General features: G+C 48.4%; 1 protein-coding gene across 1 annotated transcript in view; it reads left to right on the top strand.

Annotated features, from left to right (window-relative positions):
- The window catches only part of MYO9A (myosin IXA), a 188,534-nt gene that overhangs the window by 148,437 nt on the left and 26,401 nt on the right, over positions 1–13,696 (top strand). The window contains 8 exon segments of the mRNA XM_051628736.1: positions 2,909–3,052; positions 3,780–3,819; positions 4,682–4,804; positions 8,276–8,356; positions 9,581–9,691; positions 10,671–10,793; positions 11,480–11,629; positions 12,616–12,926. Of these exon segments, the coding sequence (XP_051484696.1) occupies positions 2,909–3,052; positions 3,780–3,819; positions 4,682–4,804; positions 8,276–8,356; positions 9,581–9,691; positions 10,671–10,793; positions 11,480–11,629; positions 12,616–12,926 (1,083 nt within the window).

The raw sequence follows: 13,696 nt of genomic DNA, 5'->3' as shown, positions 1-13,696 counted from the left end.
GAAGCTCAAAATGAGCCGGCACTGTGCACTTGAGCCCAGAAACCAACCATGTCCTGGGCTGTGCTACCAGCAGCGTGGGCAGCAGGGCCAGGGAGGGGATTCTGCCCCTCTACTCCACTCTTGTGAGATCCCCCCTGGAACATTGTGTCCAGCTCTGGAGTCCCCAACATAAGGACCTGCAGCTCCTGGAGCAAGTCCAGACGAGGCCACAAAGATGATCCAAGGGCAGGAGCAGCTCTGCTCTGGAGACAGGCTGGGAGAGTTGGGCTGTTCAGCCTGGAGAAGAGAAGGCTCCAGGGAGACCTTAGAGCACCTCCAGTGCCTGACGGGGCTCCAGGAAAGCTGGGGAGGGACTTCAGACAAGGGTATGGACTGACGGGATGAGGGATAAGTTTTAAGCTGACAGAGGGAAGAGTTAGATTAGGTATAGGGAAGAAACTCTTCAGTCTGAGGGTGGGGAGAGCCTGGCCCAGGCTGCCCAGGGAAGCTGTGGCTGCCCCATCCCTGGCAGTGTTGAAGGGCAGGTTGGATGGGGCTTGGAGCAGCCTAGGCTGGTGGGAGGTGTCCCTGCCCATGCAGGGGGTTGGATCTAGATGATCCTTAAGGTCCCTTCCAACCCAATCCAGTCTGGGATTCTACATCTAAGCAACAAGCAGGAAAGCAGGTGTTGATTGGTCTGTCTTGAAACAGTTGGGCCTGGTGAGATAGTTGGCCTCCCAAGTACCAAACCAGCTGAATCGGTCACCACATGCACGTATCCATCCTAAAGTGCCCAGAATAAACAGAGTTGTCATTTTAGCCCTTTTTTTTTTTTTTTTTTTTTTTTTTTCCCAAAACCACATGGGAATTTCTAGCATTTTCCATTCCCTGGTCTCATTCACACTCCCTATAACCACAGTCAGTTTCAAGCTTGAGGGTGCATTGAGATTGGCCAGGATAAATTATTCTGGATTCCCCAACATAAGGACATAAAACTCCTTGAGCGTGCCCAGAGGAGGCCATGAAGATGCTCAGAGGGCTGGAGCACCTCCCCTATGAAGACAGGCTGAGGAGGTTGGGGCTGTTCAGCCTGGAGAAGAGGAGGCTCCGTGGTGCCTTTATAGCAACTTTCCAGTATCTGAAGGGGGCTACAAGAAAGCTGGGGTAGGGCTTTTCACACAGGTGTGTAGTGAGAGGACAAGGGGCAATGGTTTGAAGCTTAAAGAGGGAAGATTCGCTTTGGACATTAGGAAAAGTTATTTCCTGTGAGGGTGGTGAGATGCTGGAACAGGGTGCCCAGGGAGGTTGTGGATGGCCCATCCCTGGAGGTCTTCAAGGCCAGGTTGGTTGAGGCCTTGAGCAACCTGATCTAGCAGGAGGTGTCCTTGCCCATGCTGGGGTGTTGGAACTAGATGGTCTTTAAGGTCCCTTCCAACCCAAACCATTCTATGATTCCATGATTGTAGATCCAGAAGTGACCCTTGAGTCAAGACATTTTTTTTATTTTTTTTTTTTTCCTTCTGTAAATGTGAGGGTTCTGGTGGATGGGACCTGGGCTGGAAAGAGAAAGATGGACAGGAGAGATCATCTGGGTAGTAATGCTTCTTGCTGGCCTCCCTTGAATCAACCAGGCTGCTAAAAAAAGGTCCTGGAGCACTCAGCCACGGGTTTCCTTTGCTGTGAATACTGAAACATGTCAAAATGCTGATTTAATGTGGCTGGGAAGGAATTTGCAAAGTGCCGCAGTGAGGAGACTCCAGTGTCACGCTGCTCCAAGGATCTGGCTCCAGGCTTTGAGCTGGTGGAATGAACAACTGGACGTGCTTTAGTTTTTTCATTTCCACGTAGCACTTGGTATTTGCCCATCCCCCAAACCAAGACTTGAAGGCCAAATGCTGCCTTGTTGCCAGACCTCAGAAGTGAGGGAGGCCCCATTTAAACCACTGTGTCCTTCAGCATCCTCATGACCAGCAGCTGGTGCTGCGTTGAGTCTCCTCCTGTTCCTTTTCCTCCTGTCTGAGTTAGCTTGGTGGGGGGGGATTGCAGACCCCACGTCCTTCCTTAAATCACCTTCATTTAATCTGATGGTTTCTGCAAGGCTGATGGAGAATTTTAAAAAACCAACACAAAACCAAAAAATCAACAAAGAACACAGCACCAACCCAAGAGTGTTGCACTTGGGCGCAGCCCAGGAGAGGCTTTGTATAACTCCTGACACCACAGGGAGGCTCCTTAACTGTGGAAATTATTTCCCCTGCCATGTGGTTTGGTCCAGTACCACTTTCCTTTCCTCCAAGCAGGGCTTTTTGTTCCCTCACCCTTCCCTTCAGTCCTTCTTCAGCCAGTTGATTTTTTGACCAAAGCAGCTCCGCTCCGTGGCAGAGAGGACCAGACTGGGCATGTGGCTTGTGATGACATCCCAGCAAGTGATTCTGGGCCAGCCCATCAGCCCTGCTGGAGCTGTCATCCTTTCTTTGTGGCAAAGGATTGGTTTATTGCAAATGATATTTGTTTTTTCCTCTCCAAATGAACTGGTTGCATGAATTAGAAAAGATGGAGTCAGCACCAGCATCATCTGAAGTAGTGACTGTTGGTGATGGCAAGGCTGATGGCAGAGATCATAGTCTCATGTCCTTCACACAGCCAGGGTAGCTGCAAACTCAGGCCTTGTGAATGGGAGAACTGGGAGCTCTTCTTATCCTGTTGATAGTGTTGATCCATTTATGAATAACGGATTTTGCATCAGCTGGTGACTTCGTGTGGTGTCTGGCATCATGGACTCATCCCAGGGGAGCGGATTTACACTTAATAGAACAAAGTGGCAACTTCAGTTTTCTACCGATGGATTATTTTATGATCTGAGTTTTTATTTTGTTGTAGAACCAGGTGGTTTTTTGCTGTCTCCTAACACCCTGTGTTGGTGTTGCAGTGATGCCTACGCCGTGGGCTGGAACGGCCGGATGGGGATGCGGCACAGCAGGCTCACCAGCGCCGGCGCCTTCCTAGACAAGGATGGGATATTTGTCAACGCCACCACCAGCAAGCTGCTGGAGAGGGCCCATGGCATCCTCATGTCAGTGCAGAGGGAGGGGATTTGGGCTTTATTCCTGGAGCATAATATGCAACATGGGTAGTTAGAAGGGTGTAAATAGCCGGGATGTAAAAATAGCAGGGGTTTAAGCAGACGTGTTAGTAGTTAGTTGTTAAGTAGACTTAGGTATGTTTCATTGTTGGGTCAAAGTGATACTAGGACATTTTACACATCTGATTTATTTAACTCTTCTCCTTCATTTGTAATGACAGACGCAGGGAAGAGAGAGAAGGAATGAATCTTCTGGTCCAACCAGTCTTGAGATGTGACGAGGATGTAATGCAGTCACATTTTTTACTGTGGTATCAAAATTGCCATTACAAATTTAGGTGGGGAATTAGTGTCCATGATTCACACTTCAGCCTCACCAGAGGGTTCAGAGAACGTTGCTGGGTTGGCTGGAGTTCAGGTGGGGTGTGAGGAAGCAGGAGCATGGTCAGTCGTTCCACGACGCTGCTCCCTGTCTCTTACCCAGACCACCAACACTCCCATCACTTCCAGTGTAATGATTCCCTTTTATTGGACACCTTCCTCTCAACTCGTGCCACAACATTTCTAAAAGTAGTTTGCGGTGTGCAGAGGCCACCCAGTTTCAGAGGAGGTTATAGGAAGCAGCTGTGAAAGGGAATTTGGAAGGGCTTGTTGCATGAACTCCTCCATTCTGCAGTTGCACATGAGGAATAACCTGACCCGTTCATTATCTCTCCAGGCGAAATAAGAATTTCAAAGCCAAACCAAATCTCCCAAAGGTGAGTGAGAAGCAGCATTTTTACCTTCTTGGTCCATGGGGTGAGACTGGAGGTGCAGTGATGAGCTGCTGGTGGGTGTGAGGTGGACCACTTGTGTCTACATCAAGACCTTGGTCAACTCAGCTCTGTTCAGGGTCTATATAAAAACAAGGGATTTGTGCTCAATCCTGCTTTCTTGGACCTGCTCTGGCTCCTTTTTTCCTCCTCCTGGGAAGGAGTCTGTATATGCTGGTGAAATTTGATAATTAAATCCAAACTAAAATGAGCGGGAAGGTTCTGCAATGGGCTGGTACTTGGCAGACAACAGGCTTCACTGGTATTGCATTTCCCTCCATCCTGGCTGCATCTGATGTATTTCAAGAGATGCCAGCAGATTTGTTGTGTCTAGAAGAGTTATGGGTGTTGCTGTCCTTGCGGTGCTGTGTTGATGGTTGGGAACGGAGGATCAGGAGGAGAAAACTTTGATTTTACTCCTCTTCATGTTCATGTTGCACCTGGAGCAGCTCAGATCCAGTTAACTGATGAACTGCTCATTAACAGGGAATAGTTTGTCTGTGGCCCTTGGTGGATACAAGAGCTGGACTCCCCATGGTCAAAGATGTCCTTGGTGAGTCCTCAGAGGAGCTCAGAGGAATGTGACTGGGGGATCTGGCTCTGGCCAAATAGAGCAGAGCTGCATTTCAAACCATCCCTTGGTGTTTCCCATTGAGGTTGAGTAGGGTGTTCACCTGAGGAAGCCCTGCAGAGGGTGTAAAGAGGGATGTAGCAGACACATAACTAGATAAGATCTAGGGATAGCTAGATAACTAGAGAAAATCTAGTTATTCTTGTGTTTATCAATAAAGAGTCTCTTTTTCCACAGCACATGCTGGACGTGAAGTCCCTCAAGCACCTAACCAACCTGACGCTGCATGACCGCATCACCAAATCTCTCCTCCATCTCCATAAGAAGAAGAAACCTCCCAGCATCAGTGCCCAGTTCCAGGTAATTCTTTGTCTTTGAGACAGAGGTAAATTAAAAACAAATTCCTGCTCCAGGTCCCCAAGGTGCTGAGGAGGACATTTACAGGCACAGTCCTGTCCCATCCTTACCATGATTGATAGGAATTCAGCCGAGGTGGTGGCTTGGGGAACCTGGAGACAACTTGCAGGTATCTGAAGGGTTTAGTGGAGGGAAACAAGAGTGATGGTGGATATTTGCAGGGATGATGTGCTGGAGCAAGATGGGATGTGAGGATGAGCTGCAGAGCAGAGATGTTGGTGCATCCCTGTCCTCTGGCACCTCACTTGCCAAGCCACCACCTTGTGGCACTTTCTCCAGTGAATCCAGAAGCCACAAAACCCACAAATTACTTTTTTGTAATGGTCTTTTTACTTGCATTCAGTGCCTGCAATTCCATCTGTTTGCAAGTCAACCAGAATGTGAATTTTAACGGGGGTGGAAAGGTCATAATGTTCTTGTGTTACCTCCAGGCAGGCAGATGAGCTGGGAGGAAGGAACTATATGGCATTTATTGTGTTCTTTTTTGCCAGCCAGCCCTCCCTGGGAGTAGCTGCAGCACAAATAATCCTCCAATATGCACATCAGGGCTTGAAAGCTGCTACAAAGCACATGCACAAGCTGGTGGTAATATTACAAAGCAGCTTTTTGGATAAAAATTGGTTTCTTAGCAAGCCTGCCCTGGTTTTGACTTAAAATTTTGGGAGTTTTTTTGGAGATATGGGTCATTTTTAGAAATTCTCCTTGTGTAGGTAAGATTAAGTAATAAAGTATATTCATGCACACACAGAGAAATATATATACATCTATGTATATAGAATTTACAGAATGTTTATGTGTGTATCCAGGTATTTAAAGCTTAGTCTAATCTAATGGTGTGCTGGTTAAAATACAGAGTTTAATTCACACAATGCCAGAGGAGGGTTGAAACAGGGATGTCTTGGAGTGAAATGTCTTCCCAAAACCTGTTCAACCTCCAAAAAAACTCTAAAAAGCCTCAGGGTGAGCAATTGAGCTCTTTCTGTATTTTTCCCCACTTTTTTTCAAGAGCAGGCTAATGAAATTGGGTCACAGGCAGGAAATACAAATGTTTCCTATCACGAGGTTGTTGGCTTTTGTTGTTGTTGTTGGGTTTTTTTGCTGATAAATGCTGCCTTGTAATGTCTGGATGCCAGGCTGGCAGCTGCTCTGTCTCCTATTGATTTTCACCCTATGTGTACTTATTTCTAGGAGAAATAGCTGTAGCAGAGTGTGCTTTGAGAGCAGCGGTGGCTTTTCCAGCTGAAAACTAAAGCACTGGTACCTAAACTGCAGCCTGGCTGTTTCTAACCTCCGCTTTTATCCAAGAGGGCCCTGAAGGAAAGGACTGTGCCCTGCCAAGCACAGGGTGATGCTGAAATGATTCAGCACACCCCAAAAGAGAGGGTGGCTGGAATGTTTTGCAAGCAAGAGGGATAAAGGAGCAGGGTACGGGGTTAATCTGGGGACCTCGCCTGTCCTTGACCGCATCCCGATGCCCGGGGCTTTTGCCAGATGGTGCCTGAGCCATCTGCTGTGGGTGGGGTGTTGCTGGCTGCTGATGGGATGGAAATTCCCCCCTCCTATGGGGCCCATTTCCACCATTTACAGTGCCAGGAGAGCTTTACTTGCTGGGCTTTCCACAGGGCTCTTGGGGAAGGAGGTTGCATCCTGTGGGTCCCTCCCTTCCCTCCCACCAGCCCAGCGTGGGGCACAGGGATGCTGCAGCATCATTGCTGATTGATAGCTCCAAATAGGCTTAAAAAAAAAATTAAAAAAAGTGATTTCAGTCTATTTGGAAGGGAAGGGAGGAGATCTGCCACGTAGCAATGTTCCTGCTGCTCCCTGGGATGGGGGAGACAGGGACATGCAGTTAATAAATGCATAGCACAGCTGCGTCCATGTGAGTGGAATCTTCCCTGGATCCTGTACTTAGATAAATATTTCTAAACATGAAAGGCTTCCCCTAAAGATGTCTTTAAGTAGGTGGGAAGGAGAAGAGGCTTCCTGCAAAGCAGAGCTGTAGGCAAAACACTTCTTTCTAATATCACACTGTTTTGTTAACACATACACCCATAAATTCATAACTGCTTATAGGAAATACCCACAGAACGTCGTTGATACAGCTGAGTTTTTAACATTATTAAAATCAGGAGTAATCAGCTCTGGAGCACATTGCTGCTACCATGTTAGTAACATGCTCAACAATTAGAGATATGCAAAATATTCATAGGGCACAGCAAAAAAGCCTGCAGTCAGGGAGCCCAGCCAGCCACAGACTGACTCAGCATGCTCCGTTTTCTGGTGTGTCTTTATTCAAAGAGCTTGTGCTTCGTTGCAAAAGACTTGAAAGTTTCCAAAGTGGTGGAAGAACTCGGTGTGACATCCTGCTGGAGTGGCCAGCTTAGCAGTGATGCCAAGATACATTCATTTTTAGGGGTGAGATTTCTAGTAATGATGCAAAAATAAGGGGAAAATCATAGAATCATTAAGGTTGGAAAGGACCGTAAAGATCATCAAGTTCCAACCCCCCTGCCATGAGCAGGGAACTCTCCCACTAGACCAGGTTGCACAAAACCTCGTCCAACCTGGCCTTAAAAACCTCCAGGGATGGGGCATCAACAACCTCTCCGGGCAACCCATCCTAGTTCCTCACCACCCTTAGGGTGAAGAATTTCTTCCTAATACCCAACCTAAATCTCCCCTCTCTCAGTTTAAAACCATCACCCCTTGTCCTATCACTATCTTCTCTGATGCAAAGCCCCTCCCCAGCTTCCCTGTAGGCCCAAAACATATAACATGGGAGCCTGGAAAACCCTCCATTGTTGGTGATCACAAATGTGTGCTTCAGCAGAGGAATCTGGGCAGGAATACACCAGCAGTGAAGCTCTAAAACAGTCTCTGAAGTGTTGAGGGTTCATTGCCTTGAAAAATTGCAAATTCCAGATCTTCCCTTGCATGACTGTCCTTAAGAAAACTCCTCTCTAGGCCAGCAAGAAAGTTTTGGCAATTAAAAATGAGAAATTAAACAGTTTGAGCAGGGAAAAGATTTATTTGTATTTAAAACCCATCGGTGACTGGTGCAAGGACTGAATCATCACCTCAAAGCTCCCGCTCACATTGGGAAGGGGCTTGATGGTGTGAAGTAGGACATGACTTTGGGCTCCAGGGGTTGATGTGAAAAGGTCAAGCTCAGGACCTCAAAATCTAATTCAGCATTATATTTCTCTCCAGCTAATTTGGTGGGTGCAAAGACAAAAACCAGCCACGTTGCTTGGGGTGAAACACTCATTTTGGGGAATAATTTCCCATCTGCCTGGTTTACTCATCGTTTATTTGAATTTTTTTTGTTTGTTTTCTGATTTAAGTGCTTGGATTTTCATTATTCATCACAGTTTCTTCCCCCTTTCCCAACTGAAGAGGTCTTCTCTGTTGCAGGCATCACTCAACAAGCTGATGGAGACCCTTGGCCAAGCAGAACCTTATTTTGTCAAGTGCATTCGATCCAATGCCGAAAAGGTAAATCCCATCATGTGAAAGCTGCTAAACTTCATTTCTGAAATACTTGTTTTCGTTTTTACAGGGGGGTAAAAAGAAAAGAAAGCCCCAAATTGAGTTGGATTTAGAAAGTATTTGTGTATTAGCCATCGATGTTGTCTCTTGGGTGCTGCTCTTGATAAACTGCACTGGCTTCTCTTCTGAGTGTAGAAACATATGTGAAAAATATATGCTTTTAGTTTATGGGAGAAATATATTTGGTTTATGAATGGGTTTGATTCCATCAAAGCTCCTGCCACCTGTACTGGAGAATTACTGACCCATGAATTCACTTGGGCTGTTACTGAGCCCTAAAGCTTTTTGAAAAGCAAGGTTCTGTAGGTGAAAGCAGATACTTTTAGAACAAGCTGACTCAGTGATGCACCTTCCTTTTTAACTTTAAGGACTGGTTTGTCTCATGAGCTAAGGACCCTCACAGCTTGCAGTAGTGATGCTTTCTTGTGGATTCATCCTTTGGAGTTTACCCAGACGTTTAATGATTAAACTTTATTTCCAGATAATTTGGTTGCTCACAATCTTACCCACTAGCTGTGCCCTTGTGGGAGGTCTTGCTCAGCTCAGGAGTTCAAATAAACCTTCTTTTTAGCATTATGTATCTAGGTTTCTGTTTGGAATTCTGCATCTGATGGATGCTGGGAAGCAAACAGGATTGGAGACCTCATAGCAGCCTTCCAGTATCTGAAGGGGGCCTAGAAGAAAGCTGGGGAGGGACTTTTTACTGGGCCTTATAGTGAGAGGACAAGGGGGATGGATGAAAACTGGAAGAGGAGATTGAGGTGAGACATGAGGAGGAAATTCTGTAGTGTGAGGCTGGTGAGAGCCTGGCCCAGGTTGCTCAGGGAAGCTGTGGCTGCCCCATCCCTGGCAGTGTTGAAGGGCAGGTTGGATGGGGCTTGGAGCAGCCTGGGCTGGTGGGAGGTGTCCCTGCCCATGCAGGGGGTTTAGATCTAGATGATCTTCGAGGTCCCTTCCAACCCAAACCAGTCTGGGATTCTATAATTCCAGCCTGGGGGGAGTTAGTGCAGCTCCTGGGGACCCACCTTCCCTCCCTCCCATATCAACATTCCAACGTGCATGTCATGCAGATGTGCTGTATCTGCTGAATCCACATACCCGTCCGTGCACTTAGAAGCTTCAGTTAAAGGAAATGTTTCCTCATGCTTGGCCTGTCTTTTCCCCTTCCAGCTGCCCCTGCGGTTCAGTGACAGCCTGGTGCTGCGGCAGCTGCGCTACACCGGGATGCTGGAGACCGTTCGCATTCGCCAGTCGGGATACAGCTGCAAATACTCCTTCCAGGTTGGGAAAAATGTCATTCCCCACCTTTAGCATCGTTGTCAGCATTGTCTGCTTGTTGCTAGCTGGGTTTATTACTGAGGTAGTGAGTTTATAGCTCATGCAAGGAAGGGCTGATGCCTGGCGTGGAGTGTCCTCTGCTGATTTTGAGGAAGCTGGTCAAGACTGGAGTGTAGAAAACCTCCTGGTTTTTGAACACAAGCAGTATTTTTTGGTAGTGTGGACTGCCTTTTTTCCAAAAAAAAGGCCCAAAAAAGTATTGGTTTTGCACGTGCTCTTCTCCAGGTGGTTTGGAATCACCTGGGAATGGCGTTTGTCACTGTCGTGTCATGCTGGCCACATCCCGTTGGGAGGGGGATGGGCATCCTCTAAACCACTCAGGAGTTATCCAGCTTTTCCTGTTTTCTTCTTCTCCCTGTTTTTGCCAGGTTTTGTGCACATGTTGGTCCTTTCATGCTTTGCTGGTGCTGATTTGTTTCCTGCTGGCAGCTGGTTTGGGCCAGATGTCATGTACTGCGCAGCAGCTGTTTCAAAGAAAGCAAAACTGCTCAATATTTTTTTGCTGAGAACACGGGGCCCAACCTTACTTGGGAGGATCCATCCTCTTGGACCTCCTCTGCTCTTTGAGTCCTCACAGCAGTAACCACTGGAGCATCTCTGAGATGCTGTGCAGATGCTGGTAGCCCCCTCCCCAGCAGCCGTTTGGAGCGTTTCCTGCTGAGGTGACCCCGTGGGTTGTGCAGAACCTCTCCTCCCACGCTGAAAGACCTCTGAGTGTTGCTGAGTCCCTGCTTTGATGTGTTTCCCATCAAATCACAAATTAGGGAGGACACTTGGTGTTCCCCCATCCATGTTATCTGTCCTTCTGCTCACTTGATAGATCCTGTTTCATGTGGCCAGAGGAGCCATTATTTCTGTAAGGAAAGGGACACAGCAGGACCCATCTTACCAAATCTTGATGTTTCTTTTTTTCCCTTCTCAGGATTTTGTCAACCATTTCCACGTCCTTCTGCCACAAGGAATCAGCCCATCTAAGCACAATATCCTTGACTTCTTCCAGAAAATAAAACTGGATCCAGATAATTACCAAGTGGGAAGAACGATGGTAAATGTTTGTCCTCAGCTCAGACTTACATTTAAGATAAAGATACAACATTTCCCTCAATTTCTGTAATGTTGTATTAGCATCTTTAGGTGTGTTTTTAATCAATGAAACTATTTTGAAACTGTGTGTGAGAGTGGTGAGACCCTGGCCCAGGTTGCCCAGGGAAGCTGTGGCTGCCCCATCCCTGGCAGTGTTGAAGGGCAGGTTGGATGGGGCTTGGAGCAGCCTGGGCTGGTGGGAGGTGTCCCTGCCCATGCAAGGGGGTTTGATCTAGATGATCTTGAAGGTCCCTTCCAACCCAAACCAGTCTGGGATTCTATGACTTTTCTTCGGTTTGATAGAAACCAAATGGCTTAAATTAAGCTTTGAATATTAATGGAGAATAATAAGGAATATTGTTAGTTTGTGTTAAACTCGTCACTGGTCGGGTTGGAATGATGCAGCCTTCAAAAAACTTTGTGTGTAGACACAGCATGACATGTCATGTTGCCTCCCCGAAGGCAGAGCAGACCTTGGGCAGTTGCAGGCTGGAGATGAAAGTGCAGAGGTGGCTTAATTAAAACCAGCGGCTGAACTTCCTTCTGGGCATTCAGAACACAGAAACCAGGAAGACTAAATCATTTGTCTTGTGGTCTCAGAAGCTTTCCATGCGAGTGTGTTTTTTCGGTCTGTCCTTTCCTGGCCAGGTTTTCGTGAAGGAGCGGGAGCGGCAGCTGCTGCAGGACCTGCTCCACCAGGAGGTGCTGCGGAGGATCACGCTGCTGCAGCGCTGGTTCCGCAGCCTGCTCTGCAGGAGGCAGTTCCTGAGCTCACGGCACGCTGCCCTGGTCATACAGGTGGGTGAGGGTGCCTCCATCCTTTGCAAGTTCCAATCCACCACAGATACCACTGATGGGTAAAATCTGATCGTCTCTCTGAAGAAGGCTTCTATCAGGAATAGCGCGGCCAAAGGGAGCAGGGAGGTGATCCAGCAGATGGAGGGAGGGTCTCCCTCTACTCAGCCCTGGTGAGACCTCACTTGGAGTGTTGTGTCCAGTTCTGGGCTCCCCAGTTCCAGAGGGACAGGGATCTGCTGGAGAGAGTCCAAGGGAGGCTACGAGGATGATGAAGGGACTGGAACACCTGCCTGATGAGGAAAGGCTGAGAGACCTGGGGCTGTTCAGTGTGGAGAGAAGACTGAGGGGGGATCTAATTAATGTCTATCAATACATGAGGGCAGCAAGAAGGCAGGACAAGCTCTTGTCACTTGTGCCCTGGGTTAGGACGAGGGGCAATGGATTCAAACTGGAGCCCAGGAAGTTCCAGCTCAACATGAGGAAGAACTTCTTTCCTGTGAGGGTGACAGAGCCCTGGGCCAGGCTGCCCAGAGAGGTGGTGGAGTCTCCTTCTCTGGAGACTTTCAAGACCTGTCTGGATGCCTTTCTGAGTGATCTGCCCTAGTTGTTTCGTTGTTTTTTGGTTGTTTTGGGGTTTTTTTGTGTATGTGTGTTTTGTGGGGTGGGTTGGTTGGTTGGTTGGTTTTGTGGGGGTTTTTTTTGGTCCTGCTCTGGCAGGGGGGTTGGACTTGATGATCTGCAGAGGTCCCCTCCAACCCCTAATACTCTGTGATTCTGTGCCTAGTAGAAGTGGGGGAGAATTGATGTTTGGACATGATGATCTTAGAAGTCTTTCCCAACCATGATTGTTCTGTGATTCAGGAGCAATCATTGTGTGGCTCCCAGTGCTGTTGGGAATGGGGGGGCTGGAGCTGGAGAAGCTGCATGAAGTGCTGTCCCCTCCCCACGTGACACCCGTTTCCAGGCGCTGTCTGCTGTGTTTGCAGAGATCTTGGCGCAGTTACCAGAGCCGCAAAGAAGGAGAATCACCCCTGGACCCTCTCATCCTCGACAAAGCTGCCCTTGTTCTCCAGACCCACTGGCGTGGCTTTGTGGAGAGGCGGAGGTTCCTGCAGATGCAGCTGGCAGCCCACCTCATCCAGAGCTGCTGGCGGGAGCACGCCAGGCGGCGGCGCGGCGCAGCCGCCAGCATCCAGGCAGCCTGGCGGGGACACCGCGCCAGGAAGTCCTACACCTCCAGCAGAAGCAAAGTCATCTCCTTCCAGGCAGCCTGCAGGGGATATCTAGCACGGCAAAGGTAACACCCGCTACGAAAAAAAGCCTTAAGGGAGGTGGTTGATGTGAATTTCGGCACTTCTTGGACTACGGTGACTTAGAGAGGATGGTGTCCCTAGGTGGGATCCCTTGACCTTCTCCTGACCTGCTCTGATCTTTCCCTTGTCCACACTTTCTAACAAAGGCCTTTCTTTAGCTGCACGTCCCACTCTTAGACTAAGCAGAGCCTATTTTGGGTTGGAGCACGTAGGCAGTGGAAAGCTGAGGCCAGAAATACTCACAAGGGTTTTTCCCCTGGGCACAGCACCAGTTTAAGCAGCTCTATTTTTAACTCAGATTGCCTCACAGCTCTGGTCGTTGTTCTGTCTCTTGGGGACAGGAGATACTGGACCCAGCCACTCTGAAGGGGAGAGGACATTCCGAGCCATGCCTCAGCTTGCTGGCCACAGGGCAGGTCTTGGTTCATTTTCCAGAGGTGTTGCCTGGATGGTGTGGGGCACCTTGACGTAGGGTAGAAGATTTGGGAACTGCAAAGAGCTCTTGGCACAGGGTGCAAGTTCCTGCTAGCTGTGGCAGAGGCAGCGCAGGCAGGATGGTGAGGATGGAGAAGCCAAGGGGGTGAGATGAGCTAAGTTCTTCTGGCTCCATCAGCTTGCTAACGAGCTAAACCAGGGATGGAAGCTGGAGCCACTGTCCCCAGCACGACAGGAGCTTTCAGGTACGTTGAGGTAGCTCTTGACTAGGAGAGATGATGTATGAAGGCTGAAAACTGAATGTGCAAGGAAGGTTGCT

The sequence above is a fragment of the Apus apus genome, chromosome 10, assembly GCF_020740795.1.
Source record: "Apus apus isolate bApuApu2 chromosome 10, bApuApu2.pri.cur, whole genome shotgun sequence".
NCBI lineage: Eukaryota > Metazoa > Chordata > Aves > Apodiformes > Apodidae > Apus > Apus apus.
Note: the sequence above shows the minus strand (reverse complement) of the source record. Positions and strands in the feature narration are given on the sequence as shown.